At 40.3% G+C, this 21,192-nt stretch overlaps 1 protein-coding gene across 11 annotated transcripts in view; it reads left to right on the forward strand.

Annotated features, from left to right (window-relative positions):
- FHIT (fragile histidine triad diadenosine triphosphatase) overlaps positions 1-21,192 on the forward strand; it is a 1,429,687-nt gene that overhangs the window by 579,529 nt on the left and 828,966 nt on the right. For 3 of the 11 annotated variants that reach the window (XM_082727533.1, XM_082727536.1, XM_082727537.1), the window contains one exon: positions 965-1,015. The exons of the other annotated variants lie outside the window; for them this stretch is intronic. In XM_082727533.1, coding sequence (XP_082583659.1) covers positions 976-1,015 — 40 coding nt within the window. In that variant the 5' untranslated portion in view covers positions 965-975. The remainder of the gene's footprint in view (positions 1-964; positions 1,016-21,192) is intronic. 11 annotated transcript variants of the gene reach the window in all.

Raw genomic sequence — 21,192 nt, forward strand, 5'->3', positions numbered from 1 at the left:
CTGCTGCCCAACCCACTTCCCACTGCACCCCCACCCCCCATGGACCCCTTCCTGCTTACCACCAGACCCACTCTCCCAGCTCAGCAGTGCAGGCTGCATTTGCATTTCTCTCACTCTGCACTCACAGCCCCTTCTCAGGATTATACTCAACCTCTGAAGTGGGAGACTGAGGTGCTTCAACATTTGGCCTGAACTCAACCTGAAACTCTTCTCAGTTGGAGCGGCCTTTGTGCTTTAAAATGGGAAGAGGGTGCAAGGGGAGCTAAGGTGAGATATTAGAGTGATAAGAAAGAAAGTTCTGGAGAGTTTCAGGTTTGAAATCTTCTATTAACATTCGGATCCATGTTCCTATAGGCAGGATTGCCTCCCTATTTTATTTCATGTAAGTAGTGATACTTTGACAGTCTAGGTTTTTAATACTTAAAATGGTGTTAAGGGTAATAGAGTCAGTCTCATAAAGCTGGAATTCTGAATGGCTTTTATCATTCATGCCAAGTATGATTTGTTGCCAAGATTTATGTGAGTTGCTATGTTGGGAAGCATTTGAAGACTATGTATAGACACAGTAGAAAGAGTTCTGTGATTGTTTAATAATGTCTGCTATAGAGGGAGGAGGTGGAAGTGTTGTCTGGGTGCCATGTTTTGTCTTCTAGTCTTAAAGTTTTTGTAAGACTTTTTGATATCTTTTTCACAGATTGATTGATTGATTGATTGATTTATGTTTAGCCAGAGAAATGGTGTTCCTTCTTTGAGAAGTTTTTAGAATGTAACAATCCTTTACCACCACCCTAGCTCATTTTCTTCAGTGTTGGCACGGCAAACTGGCTATAAGAAGGGTACAGATGTTAATAAGCAATGGATATACATTAGCCCCCATGTTTAAAAATTATCCAGTAACCCAGTATTTATCCTCTACTATGAATGCAAGGCTCAGGGGTATTTTTTGTTTTGTGTTTTGTTTAAGGAAGGTCAAGTATGTTTTGGTGGTATAATCCAGTTGTTGTAATTGGAGAAGGTAAGATTTCTTTGGCTTTGATAAAAGACGTCTTTTTCCTGTGATGATACATGTATGTATGTATTATCATATCTATGTAAGGCAATTTAGGTGACTCTCAATTCACATGATTTGGAGAATGAAGATCAGAGAATATGTGACTTATATTGAGGATTTCACAGTTCATAACTCATCTTTCTTTTGCATGAGAATTGACCTTTCTCTTTGACCTCTCTTCTCTCTTTTTATTTTACTTTTTTAAAAAATATATAATGTATTATTTGTTTCAGGGATACAGGTCTGTGATTCATCAGTCTTATAAAATACCCCATGCTCATTACAACACATACCCTCCCCAATATCTATCACCCAGTTACACCATCCCCCCTCCAGTTTGTTTGCTAAAATAAGGAATCTTTTATGGATTGTCTCCCTTTCTGGTTTCATCTTATTTCATTTTTTCCTCTCTTTTCCTATGATCCTCTGCCTTATTTCTGAAATTTCACTTGTCAGTTAGATCATATGATAATTGTCTTTCTCTGATTGACTTATTTCACTTAGCATAATACCCTCTAATTCTATCCACGTTGTTGCAAATGGCAAGATTTCTTTCTTTTTTTTTTTTTTTTTGATGACTGCACAGTATTCCATTGTACATATGTGACACATCTTCTTTATCCATTCATCTGTCAATTAACATCTGGGCTCTGTCCATAGTTTGGCTGCTGTGGATGTTGCTGGTATTGGGGTACAGCTGCCCCTTTGGATCACTACATCTGTATCTTGGGGTAAATACCCGGTATTGTAATTGCTGGGTGATAGGGTAGCTCTATTTTCAACTTTCTCAGAAACCTCCATACTGTTTTCCAGAGTGGCTGCACCAGCTTGCCTTCCCATCAATAGTGTAGGAGGGTTTCCCTTTCTCCTCATTCTTGCCAACGTCTGTCATTTCCTGACATTTTAATTTTAATTTAATTTAATTTTAATATTCGCCATTCTGACTGCTGTAAGGTTGTATCTCATTTGGTTTTGATTTGTATTTCCCTGATGCCAAGTAATGTTTTTCACGTGTCTGTTTGACCTCTCTTCTCTTTGATCATTCTTCTCTGAAGACCATAGAAAGCCCACCAGGCTGCCAGTTGGAGAGGAAACCCTAGGTTTGGGTATGGAGCCATGATTGGCAGGGATTTTTTCTGAGCTGCATTCAGTGGGTGAGAGTCAATAGATAGAGCAGGTGAGGGTCAGGCGGATAACAGGGCATCCTGCCGAGAGCTCTGAAGCCAGGAAGAACAGGAAGAGGGATGGGATCAAAACCCTGTGCAGGAGCAAATAAGGGATCCTTATGTCACTGCCTAGAGCAGAGCTGGCGTGCCTTCCACTCCACTCCACACGTGTAGGGAGCTTTCAGACTGTGGTGTGTGGTAGACCAGTTTAAAGATCCAGGACAAGAATGAAACCACGCTACTGGCTGGTTTGCTCTATGCAGAGATCTTTTGTTGGCCATCTTCTTTCTGGTAGATGGACTCCACGGTTCAGTGAGGGGGTAGTGATATTCAGGCAGGTAGATCTTTAGGCCTAGTCCAGAATGGGTTTGGACATTACTACACAAAATAATGCTTCAGAACGGCCACTGCTAATGTAAATAGCAGGCCCTGTTCTGAAGCTAATGAGTAAACAAGCTTTCTTTCATCAGATAGAAAATGAGAAGCTTGGACTAAGGGCCCTTTCTTCCTTAATGGTTCCATAGAATATTTCCACAGGTGGCTCGATCTTAGTTTCAACACAAATACCTACTTGAGCATATTTTGTTAAAAGGCAGATCTAGTCATCCTCTCATGGGAGAAATGGCTTTTTGTTTCAAACTGGACCTGCAGGGTTATGTAGCAGGGGGCTCTCCTAGTGGTTGGCCCACCAGAGGTACTCAACAAGCACTTAGTGAATCAGTGACCTTCAGCAGGATGTAGAGAACACCACGAGAGGAGCAGCACTGGTTGTACTGAGTAAGCCCCAGAGAGCTCAGTGGCCAAAGGAGCAGTGGGACCTCTTAGCTAAAGCCTCAGGGCATTGTCTTATTTAAACCTCAGGCTAATGTTTGAGCAGCTATGATGACTCCTATTTTGCAGATGAAAAAATTGAGACTTGAGAGTAAGTGGCCTTGAGGTCATGCAGCAAGGATGTCTAAGGCCCAAAGAGCAGTCTTGAGGTGTTGTGATTCTGTTATTAGTATCTTTTTAAACTTTTGGTAGTTTTCTGGGCCCTTTTAGGTAGGCATTTGTGGGTCCCTAATAATTTCTCATGTTGATTCGCTGGTTGTCCCCGATAGTTCTTGGATGAAGCTGAAATAAGGTCAAGTTGTTCAAATACTTACATAAGGCTTTGGAACCTATTGTACCCATGTTCAAATCTAAACCAGAGTTTTATTAATGCTGCTAGGCCTTACTCTCTGGGGAATTTTGTGGCAATATTTGGAATTATGTTTCAGGGTGATCAAGTCAGATTCCTCTTTTAGGCAAGAACTTGTTCTGTTGTATCTACTTTTATATTTATTTATTCCTTAGAACTAAACCCTGGTATCATTAATTAATAGAAACAATGTCAGTGATTGAAGCACTATACAAATATTTAAATGAATCACAAGATTATTTGGCAGATGAAGGTGGTACATCTAACAACTTATTATATAACTTAAACTTGGCAATGAATAGACATTTTTAACTGTTTTCACCATGCAAATGCATAATACTGGTTTAATACAAACAAATTACTAGTGGGGTGAAAGTGAGTCTAGTTTTGACAAAAGTAAAATAAAACTCATATGCATAAATAAAATAAAAATAATAATGCATTTTATTTATTTGTGTCATGTCTAGCCACCACTGCATTCTAGCTGCTTTGTAATAAAATTAAAACAACCGATTAAATACCAATTAGCTGGTTAGAGACTGATCAGATTAGAGTGATAGTTGAAATCACTGTAGACCAATGCATTCAATCACTCTACTTTCCTTTCGCAAACAAAGTCTTGGAATAAAGTTCTTTCTTACATACACATGCTTTGAGTTTGCAGCATGTAGAAGTCATAGCAAGAGCTCTGGGTTTGATACCAGGAAGAGTGGAAGCTTATTCTTGCATGGCATGTAAGAAAGAAGACCTTCGGGGGCACTTGGGTGGCTCAGTGGGTTAAAACCTCTGCCTTCGGCTCCAGTCATGATCCCCGCGTCCTGGGATTGAGCCCCACCTCGGGCTCTCTGTTCAGTGGGGAGCCTACTTCCCCCTCTCTCTCTGCCTGCCTCTCTACCTACTTGTGATCTCTGTCTGTCAAATAGATAACAAAAAAAAAAAAAGAAAGAAAGAAAGAAAGAAAGAAAGAAAGAAAGAAAGAAAGAAAGAAAGAAAGAAAGAAAGACATTCGAAGCACAGTCTAGCAGGAAGGTTGGGGAGTATAACATAAAGAAGGCTGTTCAGGTAGAAATGAATGGGCATATTATAGGTGGGGCAGAGAGATACCTGCCTGAGCTGGGTGGAGGGAATTATGAAAATTTCTTTCTCATCAGAAGCAAAAGATTAAACTCCATGTGTAAGGGATTAGGGAGCCATCGGTAGTAGCAGGATTAAAAACAGCACTGGTGGACTTTTTGGATTGCCTCTGCTCCCATATGGGGGAAAGGCGTGCATTCACACACCTGCCAGGTAGAATGCTCTTTTCTTTTGAGGAGGTTTGGAAGCAACAGGATCTAATCATGCATCAATACCAAAAGTGACATGAGAGTCATCCGTGAGCCCCGTATGCAGTTTTTGCCATATCTGTATATGGCATTGGTGTATTTAATATATTAACATGTATTTAGTATTTCTTTGAATTAATTCACTTTTAAACCGTTAAGTTTTGAAAGGAAATCCTGCCGCTATTTTACATGGGAAATCTTGCCGCCTACCACGATGAGAAAGGAAACACAAAAATACGTAGTGAAAGTAAATTACCACAAATTAATTCAGGGTACTAGCTGTTTCCTGATAATGGCTCTGAACCTGAGGCCTCATCTCCCTGTGTTAAAAGGGGAGATGTCCAAGTGTTAGACAGCCAGTTCAGACATGTGGTACCATATTGAAACTTTTCCCTTGATATAATAATTAAAAAAAGGATGGAACAGGAATTTAAGCAAGTACGTGTCTCACCATGTGACTGAGCGTTGTTTAGCACCACCTAGGGGCAGAGCCTGCCTTCCCTCTCCTGTGTCCCTGTAGTGTGCGACCCCTTTCGCCCCACCTGTAGGAACCAGTCGTCCACCGTGAGCTGCTCTGGGTTGGTGGCAGAAGAACAAGACTCCTGTGTAAAACCAACTGTCCCTTCCTTGCAGTACACTAGCTTTTACCTTCTCTTAGCCTTTACCTTCTCATAGGACTGTTTTAAAGAGAGCAGAAGAATATACCTGCTCCCAGGAAGATGCTGGGTGGGTGAGTCTGTTTAATTCTCAGGGTGACTATTAGGGAGTCTGTCCCCTGTCCCTTTCTTCCTCTGCAGGGGGCACTGTTTTGCTCTGTCCAACAGACAGAAGTTCAAACCTGGCAGGAGTGGGCCCACAGTTTTTAAGGATGGGGAGAATGTGAGACTCCCCAATGTACTTTAATCTACTCTATTGTCAGGATATTCTCCCACATGGGAGAAAATTTTAGCAGGATCAGGAAAAATATCTGGAATCTCTGGAGGCTTCCCTTGGATGGGTTTATGCCACACCAGTTCTGGTCCAGAGGTCAAATGATTGAATTTGCCAATTTTCATTAGTTCTAAGATAATATAAATTATAAAAGATAGCAACAACGTAGTCAGAGTTATCAGAGACTTAGAAAAAACAAACCCTGCATTAAATATACATCACTTGAAAAGAACTCTCATTTAATGAAATAGTAAAATGTGAAGAAAGGTAGTTATTTTAGAATTAATAAAACTAAAGTTTTATGTCATAGTTTTTAGTAGTTTAGCATCATCCCATTCTTTCAGAGTGTTTCAGTTCATATGTCTCTCTGTTTATGTGATTATGACTGAAATGCAAAACTAAATAGGGATGTATATCATTAAGGATTTTTTTTTCTTTTGTATGACATACAATTTCTCATTAGTCAAAAAAAAAAAAAAATCCGATATGTACCATCAGGATGGCGTGTGAACTCGTGGTATTGTTATGATGATACTAGGCCCAGCGTCTATTTGGTCCAGCTTCTGTTCTTTCTGGAAATTGCGTACATCTGCTCACGCATGCACATGCGCATGTGCACACACACACACACACACACACACACTCAGGAGGTCAAAGGAAATCTAAGTCATCCTTTGCTCTTAGCTGGATTTTGGGGACTTTGTCAGGGAGGAAGACCTTCCTTTGCCCCTCCTTTTTGCTGGACTTAAAATCAAATCAGCATGAGACAGATTAACAGGAGAAAATCAAATTTAATAGATGTATGTGATGAGGGACCAGATGGCAGGCTGAGGACAAAGCAGAAGCTGACATCCTGCAACCCCCTCCCTCCCCTCCCACCGCCCCCCCCCACTCCTGGGTAGGAACCTACCTGATGCTCTTCCAGGAATCTCCCAGCTCTCTTAATGTTAATGCCTTGCTAGAGGGATAAAGAACCTTAACCTGGGGCGCCTGGGTGGCTCAGTGGGTTAAAGCCTCTGCCTTCACCTCAGGTCATGATCTCAGGGTCCTGGGATCTAGCATCAGAGGAGCCTGCTTCCTCCTCTCTCCCTCTCTGCCTGCCTCTCAGTCTACTTGTGATCTCTGTCTGTCAGATAAATAAATAAAATCTTAAAAAAGAAAAGAAAAGAAAAGAAAAAAAACCTTAACCTGACAATGGCAAGGCCTCTGGTATCTGGTATCTTGTAGGTCCTCTTTAGCATATGAAAGTTCTTTTGAAACCTCCCTTTACCTTACCTCCCCCTTTCTGCCCGAGAAAGGGCCTGTCCTGTGCCTTAATAAACTACCATTTTGCACCAAAGATCTCTCAAGAATTCTTTCTTGGTCATCAGCTCCAGACCTCACCTTACCGAACCTCGTTTATATTAACTAAAACTTCATCATATGTACAGGGAACCCACATAGACCTGAGAACCCAGAGACAGAGAGGTCACTTGATGCTTATATGAGCTAAGAAGAGGGGTAGGGGTCTAAAGACACAAAGGGGAGGGAGGCCGTTAGCAAGAAGGTGAGAGGAGATGTTTGGGAGAAGAAGGTTGTTCTATTATGCAGATAGGTTACTTAGGTAAAGGTGAGTCTCTGTTAATAGCTCTCTTCTTGTGATGGGCTCTCCTTTCTAATGGAAAGGTAAGCAATTGAAGTGGAGAGCAGAGAGCTTTTCCTGCATCTACTGGAAAATAATCTTTATGCCAAAGCAGCCCATCTTGGGGCAGTCTGCCCTGGGCCCCTATGTCCCCAAGTAGAACTGTGGTGACTTGCACCGACCACTTGGTAAATGGTTTTACCTGTATTAAAGTAGCTGAGGTGATCTAGATGCAGAGCAGTCTGTCTTCTTCTCCTCGGCCCTGAGTGTCACATCTCACCTGAGTGGTGGGAGGTGCAGCCAAGCCAGAACACCCAAAGCACTAGAGGAAAAGGAGCCAAAGGACTCCTGTTAAGTGCTGGTTGGTGCGGGTCCAGGCTACTTGCCTCAGGCTTTCTCAGGCTGGGACAGTAATCGTAGGTGCTAGTGTCCACTGAACTAAAGAGGGGAAGGGGAAGGGAGAGGAGGAAAAAGGAGAGGAAGTCATCCTCTGTATGAGCAGGCAAGAGAGAAGATGGCCATTATATTATGCTCCTTTGACAGCTCTGTCACAAGGAAGCATGGTACTCTAAGTGGAGCTCCTTTCTTTATGAAATGGGGGAATTACTTGCCCTAAATTCTCACCTCTGTGAAAGGAATAAGGAGATGGGGCCGGAAGAGGGGAAGCCTTGAGTTGCAACAAAGAAGCTGCATGAGCGTCAGTCTGTGAAGACTCTAAAGAAGGACTCTTCTCTGTTTACCCCGTGGTTCTCCTCTAATTGTCATGAAAACTCAGGTTTCTGACCTACTGTTGCTCAAGAATAGACGTATTTTTACAGATAAATGTTTTCCTGAAGTAGTGAAGTGAATACAGACTCATAAACTTGTAGTTAGAGTGGATGTTAGAACGAGAAAGGGGAATACTTGAATGGGGGAGGAGTGACTTTGGTTTGTTTGCAAATGTTGAGGACGTGATGTTTATCAGACAGGTGGCTTGGGAAATTGCAATCCTAGCAACATTTACTCAGTGTCCAGCGAATATTCAACACCTCCACTACCTCAATTAAAAATAATCAATCTCTCTCATCCTGATGAGTTGCTCTGAAAATAACCACCAATTATTCCAACTGCAGTAGAGAAGATAACTGTTAATTGGGGGCAGACTGGAGAGGAATATGGAGAAACCTAATATGATAAGGAGGCCTTCTGTATCCCATCAACAAATTCTACCACTCACCAACCCTTGCAAACAATAAACATGGAAGTACTCTCTTTCAAAGAGACTCTTGGAGGAAGTGCCTTCTTAGTTCCCGTGGGACCCAATGAAAATGATTAAGATGCCCATTAACAATCTGGCTCTCTGATTTCTGTGATCTGGGGACTCTAAAGTCATGTTAGTTTCCAACTTGAGAAAGGGATGACTTGGTTTTTGTGGTGTGGTTATTAGTAATTACTTGCTGTCCTCAGATACTAAAGTGGTTATCATATAGAAGGACTAAAATTTATTTATTTGAGTTCCTGATGACAGACCCCAGTAATAGGGAAGCTGATTTTTAGCTTGAATTAATAACTGTAGCAAATTCAGAGGTATACCTGTGGGATATTCAGCCTTACAATGTAGTGATATTTCCATGAGTGGAAGGATTCAAGCAGAATTAAAATTCCTTGGCAGCAAGTAATAGAGACCAATTTGGGCTAACATAAGTTAACTGGAATTTATTAGAAGGTTATCAGGGAATTATTAGACTAAGATGCATGCAGCAGGACCAGGCTTAGAAACAGGAAAGGAATCAAGCTGGAATCTACTTGACTGTAAGACCATTGTAATAATGGACGGATGGTGAGTCATCCTACTTAGGGTTTAAGGTTCTGGAAGAGTAGAGCTGGCTGCCTGAATTTAATTTACATGTTTATCCTTTGTCCACGTAGAATGGGGACAGCAGAATACCTACCAGAGGTCTCTGGGGATCTCCTCAAATCCTGTAGTGAAATGGTAGGGCACTGAATTTACTGTCCTACAAACACTGCCTACAATAGGGGGAAATTTCCCAAAAGGGAATTCGTGTGCTGTAACACAAAGGAAATAGAGGCTAAAGAGCCAAAAATTAGCGAGAATTTGGCTGAGCATCCATTAGGAATGTCATAAAGGAGAATTCTTCACTGGGCAGGAAATTAGGCAGAAAGACTTGGTACCTCTGGCTCCAGTAAGAGTTATGGGCAAGAAGAATATCATCCTTGAGAAATTAGAGCTTGGGCCACCTTAAAAGTAGCCAGGTAAATTTGGATAATAACATCCTCTGATTTCTGGAATGGTGTGTAGGATGGGCTTCCCTTAGAAACTTTATGATAGAGTGACCAAATGACTCTGTCATATAAAAAGTTCACATACCCCAAATCTTGAAGGTCCTTGCTTTTTCTCTTTTCCTCTCCCATCCTCTTGAAGTGTCTGTTTCTAAATGTTTCTTTAGGCAACCTCCTCAAAACCCCCTTAGAAGGGCGAAAATAGGTACCCCTTCTGTGTGTTCCCGTAGCACCCCATGTGCACAATTCTAGCAGAACAATAGTTCAAAATCATATATTAATTGTTTCCACCACTGGATGGAGAGTTCCTTGATGCAGGAAATGTGTCTTTTATTGGTATAGTTTTAACTTGAAGGAGAGAGACAGGAGATGAACAAATTGAAAGATAAAGGAATAGTGACCAAAGGCCTCACAGGGTGGGGTTTTATCCTTCTCTTGCTGCCTTTTCAAATATGTCCTAATCCATACAATTCTTGGTCCTAAGCGGTGTGAATATTTGATCTCCTGATACCTGTCAGGTGGAACCTTTCTCTAAGAAGCCGCAAGCATTTTACTCTATTGATTTGTTCTCACCAGGGCTGAGCTATGAGTGGTAAGGAGGCATTTGTTTCTATTATGGCTGTCAGTAGTATGATTTCAAAGCACTTTTATCACAGTGATTTCAAGGGATCACACCTTTAATTTACAAAGCCAGCTCTGTAGAACTGCACCAAACCAAACCATATTAAAGCCACAGCCCAAGCTTTCAATTCATGGACATCATTATTTGAGGGAAATTATCTCCCTTTCTTGTTTATATTGTGTGTGTGTGTGTGCGCGCGTGTGTCCTTGAGCACAGAATAATAATTTAGATTTACACAATAATAATTTAGATTTACACAAGCATAGAAATCATTTAAAAAATTCCTAGCCAAAATGTTTCAGAGAAGAGAGAAATCCCAAGCAAACAGAAGGGAGTCTGAATCAAGTAATGAAGATCTTGTTTCATAGGCTGTGGATGGGTTACTTGCCCTCTGAATACATTTCTTCCTGATAGATATGGAATCTGTGAAATCGACATGATAAAAGCACCATGTTATTCATAAAGTGGTTGTGATATTACGTGAACTTGTTGGTTCTTGGTTACTCTCCCCTCTGCATATGTCCAGACCTCCTGTGCAATTGAAGGAAGGTGGGGAGAATGAGCCAAGATCTCTTAAATCCCATGGTCAATCACATAGGACACCAATAGCATGTCTCCTATTCATGCCATTTCCTACATAGAGGAGAAGCTGTTAAGTGGAATCAGGCTATATGCACCTGTGTAACTCGCTACCTACACTGACTTGGTCAGAGTTTCCAGGGGAAGCAATACTCAAAATAGCGTAACTCTTGAACATGCCATTTCAACCTGACCCTTTCATACATTAACCAAATCCTTCCCCTTCAGGACTAATTATTCGTGGCAAAAGTACATCTGAAGCTCTGCCTAGAGTACCTCCCAAGATGGAGTTAGGCTCTGTGTTTGGCCCCCAACTCTAATTACTGTTTCTCTTTTCAGCATGTGATTTTCTCAGTATAATGGTTGGAATTCTGTTTCCAGGACAACCAGCTGTTGACCAAGCTCTTTGTTTCAATATGGTCAGAGCCCTACTGTAGTCTCAATTCCTCTCCGTTTTGGGACCCAAAGTGTTCAATTATTTCCTTGATTCTGTCAGCTTTTTTCTTTGTGTTCTCTCTTCACACAAGGTCAGGCTCACCTGGGCACTTCCTCTAAATATACTAATATAAACCATGTATTTCTAAAAGCTAACCTAGATGAGCTTTATATCTCACAGTGGACTTCCATTATGATGAGGACTTCCCACTGAAAATGTTATTCAGTACATATCACTTAGAACAATGCTTAGCACATAGTAGGCACTCAATAAATCTGAGCTATTACTCTCATCATCATCATTATTCCTACTATCACCTTATAGTTACTTTGATGATTAAATAATAAAATACCTATAAAGTATGTGAACAGTTTGCCCGGCACATTGTAGGCACTTAGTAAATATTAGGTAGTGCTAATTACAGGAGCAGAAGCCAGAGACTTATTTAGAAAATGAAACACAGCGTCTTCCATTATAATTGCCTGGATTCTATTCTGCTCATTCTTATACACCATTTCCTTTAAGTGTACTTTACAAGGAGGATGTGTTTTTAGAATGATGCATCATATAGACATACTTCAAGGTGTTTGATCATCAAAAAAATTCCCTTTACACAGTTGCTAAATCAGAAAAGTTGTGTCATATTTTATATGTTCATTTTAGGGTGATGACTGTATTTCTTTTTTTACAAGTGACTTATGCTTGTCATTAAAAATATACATGCATGGTTGAGAATGCAAACTGGTGTAGCCACTAGGGAAAACAGTATGGAGGTGCCTCATGTGTGTGTGTGTATACATATATATACATATATATGTGTGTATATATATATATAGAGAGAGAGAGAGAGAGTGTAATATGATGAAATATTACTCATCCATAAAAAAATGAAATCTTGCCATTTCCAGCAACATGGAATGATCCAGAGTGTATAATGCTAAGTGAAATAAGTCAGAGAAAGACAAATAGCATATGATTTCATTCATATATGGAATTTAAGAAACAAAAACAAGGGAAAAAAGAGAAAAACAAAAACCAGATTCAAATACACAGAATAAACTGATGGCTAGCAGAGGGAAGGTAGATGGGGGGATAAGTGAAATAGGTGAAGGGGATTAAGAGTACACTTATCTAGATGAGCACTGAGTAATGTATAGAATTGTTGAATTGTTACATTGTATACCTGAAACTATGTAACACTGTATGTCAGTTCTACTTTTTAAAAAAGTAAGCAATGCCGAAAATTATAAAGGAAAAAACTTATCATCCTACATTTCATCACCCAAAAAATAGCCACCATGAACATGCGAAGAACATATCTTACTACACATGTACAGGTAGAAAGATAGAAAATTAGCTAGTAATTATTAACCTTGTAAGAATGGAACCAATTCAGAGACCATAATATATACCTGCTTTGTATCCTTCTCCCTCTGCCGCCCCCACATGTGCACACACTCTCTCTCTCTCATTCTCTCTCTCTCTCTCAAATAAATAAAATCTTTAAAAACATTTAATTTTACTTCAATTGGTTAAAATTAAAATAAACCAAAACTAAAGGAGCTGCTAAACTTCAAACTTTTTTTTTTTTTTTTTTACTATCAGAGATATTTGTTTCTAAAAGACCTTCTAAAGGTTAAGAAAAAAATCTGAAATCGTTAAAAAGTTGGAGTCCTTATGAGTTTTTCACATCAATTTTAGACAATATCATTTACTAGAGAAGATGACATGATGGGTTTCTCTCATTTCTTTCAACTCCTCTCTCACTACCTTCCAACTTTATTGCTTGTGTTGTATTTACTCTGATAGGTTTGTAACATCTTCATTCTGTTCTGTAAATGGAATTCTCATGATTGTTTAGCTCTGCTTCTATTTTCATTTGGACCCACCATTCGTTAACTGCTCCTTTCACTGTAGTTTATACATTCCAGGATTATTTTGATTTATTTTGGTTGCATAACTCTTATCATCAAGGTTTGTTTTCTTTTTTCAAAAAAAAGTCTCATAAACGTTGTGTTTTCTGAGATTTTTCATTTCTGAAAATATCTACCCACTGCCTTTATACTTGAATAATAACTTGCTGATATGATATTCTTGGATTTCCTCTTCTTTCCCGCTGAAGCTTACAGATATTGCCACATGATTTTCAGAGATTGGATGTTGCTACGGAAAGTGTGAGGCCAGCCTGATTCCTTTTCCCTGTTGGAGTTGACTTGCTTCCTTTTTCTTGATGCCTGAATAACTCTGGTTTTATCCTCAGTGTCTAATAGATTAATTCGGATGTCTTAATGCTGATTCTTACATTTTTTTCTCAATATGATGTATCATTTCCGCCTATAGATTCAGCTCTTCTTCCTTTAGAGACAGGCTTCTGTGTGATAACCCAGTATTCCTTTCCCTGGTCCATTGTTTCAGGGAATACCAATTGTTCTTTTGTTCCAAATTAATGCTTTGCTTTCAGTTTGCTTTAACAAGTTTCTTGCCTTTCCTCTATGCATTCATTATATTGAGTTTTGTCATCATTCTGTTAATTTGGTTTTTAGCTTTGACTTTTTTCTCCCACTTCTGTTTCTAATTTATTTATTAGATCTTCAGTGGTACATAATATTTTTCAGAGTGTTTGCTTAGCTCTGGAATTTCCTTTCATCTTCTCAGCTCTGAACTCTCATTGAATATTCTTATTAAGTTTTTTAATATTACAAAGCACTCATGGGGAACTTGTGTCTCTTCTTTGGGTTATATTTACTTCCAGCTGAGCTCTTCATCTGTTTTTTGCATAATACTCCTCTCTTCCTCCCACCTTTCCATCACAGACTTGTCTGCATGCTAGATAAGCGTGCCTTCTCTTTGTATCCTGCTTACTAGTCAGATGGGTGTTCATGTTTATTTCCAGATCTGTGTAAATTGATCTCCCTTGGCCCTTCTTCAGACTATTTGGGGTGCCTTTGTCTTCCAAATTCTGAGACCTAAGTTTAAGAACTGGATGTTGCTTTCTGCTTACTTTTCTAAAGGTGACCGGTTTTCAAAGAGGTCCTGGGACCAGCTGCATCAATTAATAGAGGAAATTCTTGGACCCCACCTCAGCCTTATCAAGTCAGAAACTCTGGAGATGGGGCCCAGCAATCAGTGCTCCAGGTGATGCTGGTATATCTTAAAATTTGAAAAACCACTGCAATAGACATTGTGCAGATGTGGGAATGGAAAACTATGGTAGAGCTGAGCATAGCCCACACATGGGGACCTGAGCCCTGCTCTGTCTTCCAAGACTCTATTAAATATCCTGTCCCTGTGCTATCTTCTGAGATCCTGTTAAATATCCTGGGATCATTCCTCAACGAGGACTCTTCTACACCTTTGGACTAGACCACTTTCCTTGACTTGGCATGTTGCTCAAGAAATCAGCAAGCCCAGATGGTCCTTTGCCTCTGTTGGCAGGGCTGTCATGGACTGCGGTGTGGCTGTCTCTGTATTAGGGCACCTGGCTGAGGGGGCTTCAGTGGGAATTAAAATCTAGTCTGCATTCTGCTCACAAAGAATGTGCCTGGTGTGGGACCATTTCAGTCCAGACTGTAGGTGGGGGGGATGCTATTTTTTTAATGGATTTTTCCAGAGGGAGCATCTTTTCACATGAAGAACATCAGTATGTACACAGTAGTACATACTGGCAGGGTCTTAAAATAATATGAAGGGGTTTCTGTGATAAAGCTGTATTCCTTGAATGTATCCAGGTCTCATCACGCCCCTTCCTTCAGTCCCTAACTTTACAACTTCTTGAGTATTTTTGAGAATTCTAAGTATTCTTTGTACTTCCTTTCTTGCTTTCATGCTTCTTCTGGGTACCTGGGTGGCTCAGTAGGTTAAGTGTTTGCCTTTGGCTCATGTCATGATCCCACGGTCCTGAGATCAAGCCCCAAGTTGGGCTCCTTGCTCAGTGGGGAGCCTGCTTCTCCCTTTCCCCTCTGCTGTTCCCCCTGCTTGTGTACACACTCCCTCTCAAATAAATAAAATTTTTTAGCAAAATCACCTACTAATTTGCTGATTTTATAGATTGCGGTTATAGTGTAGTCTTTCAAAATGCTTATCATTTCATTTCCTTGCTATTTTTGTTAGTTTTGGAGGGAGTGTGATTCTATGCTTCTGCCTCATTGTACTATTAATATATAACAAATGCATTCAATTTTTTTTACCCACACAAATGAAAATAATATTTTTTTGCATTCAATGTTTCTAGTCTTATTGAAATAATTGGTATACATGAGTATATAGTATAAGTTTAAGGCACACAGCATGATGGTTTGATTTACATAGATTGTGAAATGATTACCATAATAGGTTCAGCTCACATCCATCTTCTCATATAGCACGATAACAAGAAAACGAAGAAGACTGAAAAAAGGAAGAGGGTATTCTTGGGATGATTGTTTTCTGCTTAGCTTTTTATCAGGTAGATTTCCTTAGTTGTAAGCAATTATGTACTTTGAATGACTTAGGCAAGGGGAAAAAGCAAGGTTTGAGAGATTGCTGGGTAGCATATGGAATTAAAGAGGAGATCAGGGGAAGAAGAACTGGCAACAGGTGCCCTCCGTAGGACAGAATGATGGACACTGGGAAGCCCTGATTTTGTGGTTGCTGAGCTCCAAGTACCTGCTGGGCGCTTGAGGTGAGCGGCAGCCTCACCAGTGCAGCAGGGAAGCCCTCTTAGAGCAGTGGATCTCAACAGGGGGTGATATGCCCTGCCCCCACCATCAGGAGACATTTAGCCACGTCTGGAGACATTTTTGTTGTCCCAACCGGGGAGAGTGTGCTGCTGGCATCTCGTGGGTACAGGGTACGAGTGTCCACAATGCACAGAACAGCACTCAACAACAAAGACGCATCTGATCCAAATGTCAATAGCAGCGAGGGGGGGGAAATCCTGCCTGGAAGGACGGGAGCTGAGATAGGTAAGAATAATAGCTCTTCATTATACTTTCCAGTCGGTAGATGGGCATTTGCATTGATCCAGGCATGAGTGGGGTCACCACTTCCATTCAGACTGGAGTATTGCATTTGCTTAAAAAAAGAGAAAGAAAGAAAAAAAAACCTGGGCTTTTTTAAATTGAAGAATTAAACATTTTACTTACTTGGAGGTACCATCATCGTGATATTGTCTTAAACGCTTGCGCCAACACCCACAAGTCAATTTTAATTCACTAAAGAAAGCTGTGTTAAACCTCCCCTTAATGGATAAGGTGTTTGCAACTCTAATGAAGTTTCCAAAATTGGATTCCTCCATAGTCACCATATGAACTATAGAACATATTGATTTGATAATAAATAAAAGTTTTAGGTCCATACTCGGAGGACCTTGGAGCCTCATCCTTTGTGCAAAACTAATAGGTAAAAACTACCTTTTGTTTTCTTCATTCAACCGGTATTTGCAGGTGGCCCCATGGTCTCTGGACAGCTGACTTTGTGACACTCAGCCAGTCATTTTGTCTCTCTAGATGTCAGCCACAGACACATTTTTCAATGGGTGTGGCGCAATAGAGAAGCCCCTTTCTATGGAACAATCTATGCAATTATGCAACATAAGTTCTGTGGACTGGATAAGGCCTCCTTTCTGGAAGGCTCTAGACAGGGAAGGTTTCTGTTTTGGATGGATCTCTTTAAGTTTTCGGAAGATATCCCAGTGTTCATCTTCATGTAACTCCTCTTTCACCAGGATGCCCACAGCAAGCTACTATGCAGTGCTGTACATTAATACATTTTAACAGATTTTAAATGAACTTTCTTTAAACAGATAGGAGAAAATGAGAACGTTCCGAGGGAAATCCCTTGGCAGGCAAGCACATCTGTCGGTGATTTGGCAGGGCTGGAACAGTTTCATTAGGACTGCATCAGCAGCTTTTCTCAAAATGTGAACGGTGTGTTTGCTAAAGGCAAACACAATCATGTCTGAACGTCACAAACTTCTCTCAATTACAAGGAAATGTCACTGTCAAAACTCAAATGCCTCAAATTATCCCAATCCCAAGTTCTTGGGGGAAAATAGAAAAACGAAAAACCAAAACAAACAAACAACAACCAAACTCAAGAAGTGGTATCTGAAAAGCCATTTAATATTATAGAAGTTTCTTTTTGCCATCTGTAAGCAAAGTGAAAATTGACAGTGTTTTTCAGTGTTGATAATGTACAAAGATGTTTATTACTTGCTAGCAGTGCAGTATATCATTATATAATATAAACTTGATTTTGCTTCTAATTAAACATTTAAAATCCAGTTGCTTTTTTTTGCTCTTCTGACAAGATGGAAGATGAAGTGACTTTTGTTGCCCAGTGGAATTATGTATGCTAAAAAACTGAACACAAATTATTTTTTGTTGGCAAAATACATGTTTAAATATTATAATTCTATTCATTTTGGATAAATTAGTATTCCCTGTGAATGAATATTTCAACCAAAATGTGGTAAGTTTATTAATAACTCTGAGAGGGGAGAAAAGCCAACTTGAAAATCGTCGTCATTTTGCTTGATGGTTACCTTTCATGCTAGTATTTATTTCTGGGATTTCTGAGCAAAAAGCACATTTACTCAATTGCTATCCATTAATCTAGAAAATATCTTTTCTTTAACTTGTTCAGAAATCATCTAATTGTTTCTGAATATGAAGTTCCTATGTACTCTGCAGTATGAAAGCTGGAATAACATTTCTACAATGTAACTTGGATGATAGGTCCTTATGATCGTACATCTTCTCAGACTTTTATTTTTACAATTTTAGGATGAAACAATATGATCTAAATATCCTTAGCTCTAATGCCAGTTTCTCCCTGAAGTCTTCCCAATAACAACGGCTGTGAACACACTTTATTTTGAACCTCTTGTATTCCTTCTTTCTTTGTGCCTGGCAATCTAGTGTTGTCATTCCTCCTCTTGGCTAGAAGACTCTTTGGCTCTTTGCTCAAGATCCCTTTGTTGGTTTTAGCTTCTTCAAATACAAATCTCATAGCCTGGTCCTTTGGGACTTCAAGATGGGGTCCAAATAAAGCAAAAGAATGAAGCCTAATTCCTTGATAACCTGTTTTGGTTCACTTTCTTTCAGACTTTATTAGAAGAGGGACCTAAGAGTTACCCTTCAATGCAGACACTTAATGGACTCAATCCCCTGCATTTCCTTGGTATCGGAAACCGAGAACTTAGGTTTAGACTTAACTTGGATCTTCCTAGGATCTAACTGCTCTTTTGTCAAGGAGGAAGAGCTGGATAATTCCTTTGGGTAGTAGTTAATTATTTCCTCATGTGGTCTTTTGGAGAGGTGATGTTCATATGATTAAAAGTGGGTTAGGGCTCCTGAATTTGAAAGACCAGTGTTCAGATGTGGTTTTGATGCTTTCTAAATGCAGAACTTTCAGTAAGCTTTTGGGTGTCTCTGAGCCCCAGTCTCTTACGTATAAAGTAATAATACCAGACTCCTAAATATGTCATAATGATTAAACATCGAAGCCTCTTAGCTGTTGTAAAAATAATTTTATAACAGAAGTTCTTACCATTATTACTGAAAGACAAAGTATTTAGGGCTCTGGGATGCAGAGTTGTGAGAAAATCTTGTCCCATCCTTTTCTCCGCATCAAGGTTGTCTGCAGTTGACTTTGACTATTTTCTGTGTACCTGCCCCTATTTTCCTCTCATTTCCTCAGTATTTCTTCCCCTTTCCTTCTAGCATACATAGACATCCTATGGTTTTATACAAAATGAGATAGAAATGGTGCTATATAAAGCAATAAGATAAAAAACAGTTTGTACAAAACTGAGAACATCAGAAGCATTTGATAAATTTGATTTTTGGTATCTTCCAGGTAATTAAAAGCACATTTTTTTCCCCACTGAAATACCTGAAACCAGATACTGCAGAAAATTCACAGGGGAACAATGCTCACACCTGTGTTCATATTATTAGGTTCATTGGAATTTAACTCTCATCTCTTGATGACGATGATAACAGCCAGCATGCTGGGCATTATGCTATCAAGTAGAAACCATGCTCACTCTATAGGTGCCAGACTCCAGAGCCCATGCCCATTGTGTGTCCACTTCTATTCTTAGACCTAGAGATACAAAGATAAGATTGCATCTTTGCCTTCAAGGAGCCTGCAGACTAAGGGAGGGGTGGAACACAGGGATGCAGATTACTTTACTATGAGGCAACAAGGGAAGCTGCTGCAGGAGTAACTCAAATACCCAGAACAGCAGAGGAGGACTTAATCTTGTCTGTTTCTAGAGATCTGGAAGGAAATGGCAACTGGCATGGATTATTTTGGAGACTAGGTCAAGTTTCCATAGCAGGGGACACTGAAAGATGGGGAAAGGGGAAATGGGTGAGACTGTGAAAATAAAAAGTAGCTGAGCTGAAGAAGCGTGGTCCTGAAGGAGAGTGCAGTGCCAGAAAGGTGAAGGTTGAAGAAAGTCGAGATGGGCCAGGAGAGCATGTGACCTATGAGGACTGAAGGGAAGCATCAGGTTTGGGCCCGAGGCCTTCATTAGTGACCTTGGACAGCAATTCTATTAGCACGGCAGAGGGAAGAAGCCAACCTTTTTTTTTTTTTTAAAGATTTTATTTATTTATTTTTATTTGGCACACACACACAGAGAATGCAAGCAGGCAGAGAGGCAAGCAGAGGGAGAGGGAGAAGCAGGCTCAGCAGTGAGCCTGATGCAGGGCTCAATCCCAGGACCCTGGGATAGTGACCTGAGCTGAAGGCAAATGCTTACTGACTGAGCCACCTAGGCGCCCCAGAAGCCAGGTTTTTATTTGGCTGAGGAGACAGCAGAGACTAGGTATTCAGTAGATGCTTTCAAGAGCTTTTGTGGTTAATGACAGGAAAAGAAAAAGTTGGTCATTTGGGAGTATAATATGGTTGAGCAGACTTTTACTTGTGAAAAAGAGAAACATAAGAATTAGAAGAATCGATAGCAAAGGTGAGATTGAAGACAAATGGAAAAAAGAGAGGTTTTCTGACCATAGAGGAGGAAGTTGCTGACAAATGTTTTACTATCCTTTGCATGGGATGTAAATGCTTTACTATATAGAGACTGTGTTGCAAAGGAGAATACATTTTGGACAGAACTCTTGGTCACCCTCCATGTTCTTTTCCTTTAAGACATGGCTTGTTGAGGTTTGCTAGAGCTCAGAATAAAGAAAACAATGGTTAACGAGGTGTCCTTGCCTTAATCTCCCTGTGGAGAGTTCACTTTCCTCTCATTCCTCTCCTCTCTGCTCACCTTTGTCCACATTCTTGATGCTGGCCACTTCTGACCCCTCTATCAGTTGCTATTGGCTCCTGGCTTTTTTCTTGTTGTTTCAGCTTCCAGATCTTAGCTGCCCAGTTTTGGCTCAAATTTTAGTGTAGGTGAATTGAACTGTAATGATCCCTTTTCTTGGCAAGGCCAATGTCTTGACTTTTCATATCCTGTCCTCACAGTTGCCTCACTGTGCTTAGTCCCGTGGGTGACCCGTGAAGGTTCCCCTGCTGTCCTGGTGGCATGTGTGGGACACGGGAAAGGACACAGTAGATTAACAAAAAGTGCAGGAGGGAGGAGGAAAAATACTGATGAAGAATACAGTTGGAAGAATAGAGGAAGAGCAGATCACCTTCAGAAAGACAGACTATGGGCAGCTGGGTGGCTCAGTCTATTAAACATCTACCTTCAACTCAGGTCATGATCCCGGGGTCCTGGGATCAAGTCCTGTATTGAGGTCCTTGCTCAGCAGGGAGTCTGCTGCTCCCTCTCCCTCTGCCTGCCACTCCCCCTGCTTGGACTCTCTCTCTCTCTCTGTGTTGAATAAATAAAATCTAAGGAAGAAAGAGAGTAAGAGAGAGAGAAAGAGAGAAAGAAAAGAAAGAAAAAGAGGCAGCCCAAGGCAGCAGGGAAGAGTGAAGAACCTACTAGCTGAGTGGGCTGCTAGGCAGGCAGAGCTATAGGGAGAAACAGGTGTGGAAATAAGCAAAAACCACCCAAATGAG

The sequence above is a fragment of the Mustela nivalis genome (genome assembly GCF_964662115.1).
Source record: "Mustela nivalis genome assembly, chromosome: 1".
NCBI classification, from domain to species: Eukaryota; Metazoa; Chordata; class Mammalia; order Carnivora; family Mustelidae; genus Mustela; species Mustela nivalis.